This window comes from Hipposideros armiger, unplaced genomic scaffold, assembly GCF_001890085.2.
Source record: "Hipposideros armiger isolate ML-2016 unplaced genomic scaffold, ASM189008v1 scaffold_195, whole genome shotgun sequence".
Lineage (NCBI taxonomy): Eukaryota > Metazoa > Chordata > Mammalia > Chiroptera > Hipposideridae > Hipposideros > Hipposideros armiger.
The window spans coordinates 22,395-26,647 of NW_017731545.1; the positions used below are offsets into that span (position 1 = coordinate 22,395).

General features: G+C 41.1%; 1 protein-coding gene across 1 annotated transcript in view; it reads right to left on the minus strand.

Moving 5' to 3' along the window:
* The window catches only part of DZANK1 (double zinc ribbon and ankyrin repeat domains 1), a 70,779-nt gene that overhangs the window by 14,070 nt on the left and 52,456 nt on the right, over positions 1-4,253 (minus strand). The window contains exon 12 of the mRNA XM_019653103.1: positions 3,129-3,221. Coding sequence (XP_019508648.1) covers positions 3,129-3,221 — 93 coding nt within the window. The remainder of the gene's footprint in view (positions 1-3,128; positions 3,222-4,253) is intronic.

Genomic DNA, 4,253 nt, shown 5'->3' on the forward strand with positions numbered 1-4,253 from the left:
GTATTCCAGCTTCTTCAGGTGGTCATGAACGCTTGAATGATAGATGTTCAATGTTTCTGCAATCTCTCGTGTCCTGTAACATGGGTTTGACTTGATCAATGCCTTTATTTTGTCGTCATCAACTTCGGTGGGCCTCCCTGACCGAGGAGTGTTGTTGAGATCAAAATCACCAGCACAGCATTGGTGGTATAGTAGTGAGCATAGCTGCCTTCCAAAATCACCAGCACAGAATTTCGTGAACCATTGTTGGCACTGACGTTCTTGTAGAGCACTGTCACCGTAAACTTTATGCAACTTTTCACAAGCTTGACACGCATTCTTCCCTTTATGGAAGTAAAACAGTAAAATATGGCAAAAATGCAGTTTGGTCTTCCATCTTCAACTTGTTGTAAAATCTGCAAAACTCAGCCAAATCGCTCATTTTTTTTTTTAGAATGAAGCTAGAACTGTCAGCTGTCAAATGACATAGCAATAACACAGATGTGAATGACTATAGTACTTTCAAAAATGAACTAGTGCCATCTGTTGTAAACATGCGTCATGACTTTTCTGAAGACCCAGTAGTTCTTGGACCGGGATTTACCCAGGGTGGCTTGATGTTAAATATGAATTTAGGTTTGTTCTGTAGTTTCTCACTTAGAAATGGCAAAGTGGAAAGACTGCCTTAGACAATGAAGGGTAAGTGCAACTTTCCAAGTCAGAAATCTGGGGATAAGTTGCAATACAGAGAGAAAGAAAGAAATTATGGTGAAAAGTAGTCTAACTAGAGATGAGTTTTCAGATGTTTAGTCACTGGACTATTCTACACTATTATGATACTATCAATTGTCAATGGCCGGTGACACTCAAACATTCCTTTCTACTTTAGTACCTATGTTCTCCAGGTGTCCTAAAACTCATATAATGTGTTTTAAAGCTGGTACAGATAAAGAAGAAGACGATCAAGGAAAAAAAACCCAAAAAACCCAATCCTGAGGTTTTAGTTCCAAATGCCACTAGGTAGGCCTATGAAGCCCAGCCTTTCCAACTCTGGTTAACTCTTCAGTAGAAGACTCTAAGGTCTTCCTAGTAAGTTGAGCCAAATCAGGAAACCACAGTTTCCAACCCAAAAAACTCCTAAAGTGCAGAGGCTGACTGACTGCTCTTCAAAATGGCAGAGAATCACAGACTTGCTCTCACTGGGTCCTGACCTCCCTGGTTTCAGGTTTCTTCAAAGTGGCTCAAAGTCTCCATGCATAATCTGCAATCGCCAGAGCTTTTCTGTGAGATTTAGGGCTGCAATCTTTCTGAAGACATTCCTCAGAAGTGATCTGGTGAAACCCATTGAGAAGTAAAACAAATTTCCTATTCCTGTGTTTAAAAATATTGAAATCAAACCAAAATAATCTATTTACTGCAGGAAACACTTACTCTAGAAAGAAAACACTGTAAACCAAGTAAGACTGCTTACTTATTAGGTCCAATAGCTTACCTCAAGACCCTCAACTTACTGGGTCCACAATTCAAAACTAGTATGACCCCACAAAGTTACTGTGTGTGTGTGTGTGTGGTTGTGGGGGTGGGGGGGGGAGTGGGGGGTGACAGTACCTGAAATCTACTCTCTTAGCAAATTTCCAGTATACAAAGATGGATACGTTAGCTTGACTGTAGTAATCATTTCACTATGTATACGAATATCAAAACATCATTACCTTAAATATATAAACTTTTATTAAAATAAGTAAATAAAAAAATTTTAAAACTAGCATGTCATAACTCTGCCCGATCCCAGCCCATCTTGCAAAACTCTTTTTAAATTTTTTTAATTAATAAGCTTCATTTTGCAGAGCAGTTTTAGGGTCACATCAAAACTGAGCAGAACGTATATAGGCAGTAAGTATATAGAAACTCCCTGTCCCATATTCTACCTGTCCCCACACACACACACAACCTTCCCCACTACTGCCATTCCACACCAAAGTGATACATTTGTTACAACCAGTGAACTTACACTAACACATCATTATACCCCAAAGCCTATAGTTTATGTAAGGGTTTACTCTTGTCAAATTCTCTTTAAAATCACCCAACTGCAGCACTAAAACCCTATAAATACCTTTCCCTCTCTTACCCCTTCTAAGACACTACTGAAACAGTCATATTGGTGGTCAATCTTACTGCATCAGGTCCGACCTCAGTCACCAGGTTTCTCTAGTGGTTTTTGTGATGGCTTCTTGACACCATGACTTGGCTCATTTCCTTAAAGAGCAGTGATCATGACCCACAGATAGAAATCATTTTATGTCATGATCACTACTCACAGACTAATATACGTTCATAGGAATGATTTGGGACTGAGGCCACAAATCAGGCTGCCTTAATGAGGATGCTAAACATCTATGACAAAGACTTTAAAAAACAAGTCAAGGGCCAGCCGAATGGTGCGTTGGTTAAGAGCTGGCTTGGAACACCAGAGGGCCCTGGTTCGGATCCCACATATGAGGGCCAGTGACACTGCCCTCTACAGCTAAGATGCTGAACAACAGCTCAACTTAGAGCTGGGCTTCCTTGAGCCGCCGGTGACAGCAACAACGACAGTGTAGGCTGCAGCCCCGGCTGCAGTGGGTTGCCATGGGCTACTGTGAGTAGCCAGCAGCCAGCGTGAGCGGCCAGCAGCGGCAGTGAGTGGCTGTCCAGAAGCTGGCGACTGATCTGCCTCGCCCAGGAACAGCGCAGTGATGGTGCCAACTTGGGCCAGTGAAGCAACATCCTCCACAACTAGACTGAAGAACAAAAGGACAGCAACTTGTCTGTTCCCCTTCCCCNGGGGCAAGCACTATGGGCAGTCTATCTGAAGTGTACCTGGTGTATAAGACGACCCCCCACTTGGAGGCATATTTTTCAGGGCCAAAAAGTCGTCTTATACGCCGGCAAATACGGTAAGACTTTGAAAACAATTTTTTATTGGTGAATATATAACGTCCTCCCCACATTTAGAAATGTTGCTTTCTTTACCATGAAAAGTTTCTTTTGGTCTCTCTGCCCCCTCCTACTTCCTCCCTGTTCTGCAGATTACATTTATTCATTTTGATTAACATTGAACATTTAGCAGCCACTCAATATATGACTAGCACAAGCAGTCAACCTACCTCTTGTGGTGAAGGCAGGGACCTCTCACAGGTGACACAGTATTTCAGGTGAGCAGGATTCCCCGTGCCACAAGTACGGCAGATCAGTTTCTCCTTGAAAACAGAAAATAAGAAATACATGTTCCTCTGAGTAAAACACTGTGCAAATAAATTAAGCAGTCTTTTCAGTCAGCCAGCTATAGGCCCTACTTTAACACCCAGACCCTGAAATTGGATTGATTTAGGAAGTATTATAACATAAATAGTCAGAGGAACATAGTTTTAAAAGAAACAAAACCCAAAATGAACAAACTGAAAAGGAGTATTTGTTTGACCTTGGAAAGGGAACTGAAATATGTTGCACTGAAATGTGTAAGTTATTAAATTTTTAATTGTGGAAAACCTAACAGTCGGTAGGCTCTCCCTTGGCTTGAACAATAAACAAAAGGCCTAAGACCGGCTAAAAGCTTATCTATGTGTTTACAAGTAATCTATTCGGTCTTTGGAAAAGTTATGATATATTTTGTCTATATTTTTCAAAGGTCATTTATTTATAAAAAGAACAAAGATCAATCAGATATATTGCCTGTTTTGTTTGATAACTTTAGCCATCTTTCAGTGAGCTTCATAATTCCTTGTTCGTAAAAGGACCTGTCTTTATTTGCGAAAAACTGAACAAGGTGCTGATTTACAGCCTCATCTGAATTGAATGTTATACCATGCAAGGAGTTTTGAAGAGAGCAAAACAAGTCGAAGTCTGATGGCGCAAGGTCAGACGAGTATGGTGGGTGTGGCAACACATCCCATCCAAGCTCCAATAATTTTTGATGGGTGATCAAATTTGTGTGTGGTATTCTGTTGTCGTGATGGAACACAACTCCTTTACAATTAACAAGCTCTGGACATTTCTGGAGGATAGATTCGTTCAAACCGTCCAATTGCCAATAGTACACATTCGAGTTGATTGTTTGGTTCCTTGGTAGGAGCTCTAAAAACACACCTTTAAAATCCCACCACAGAGAGCATAACCTTCCTCTGTTGAATGTCTGCTTTCGATGTCGTTTGAGGTGAATCATCACATCGGGACCAAGACCGTTTGCGCACCACATTGTTGTAAACAATCCACTTCTCATCACCAGTTACCAG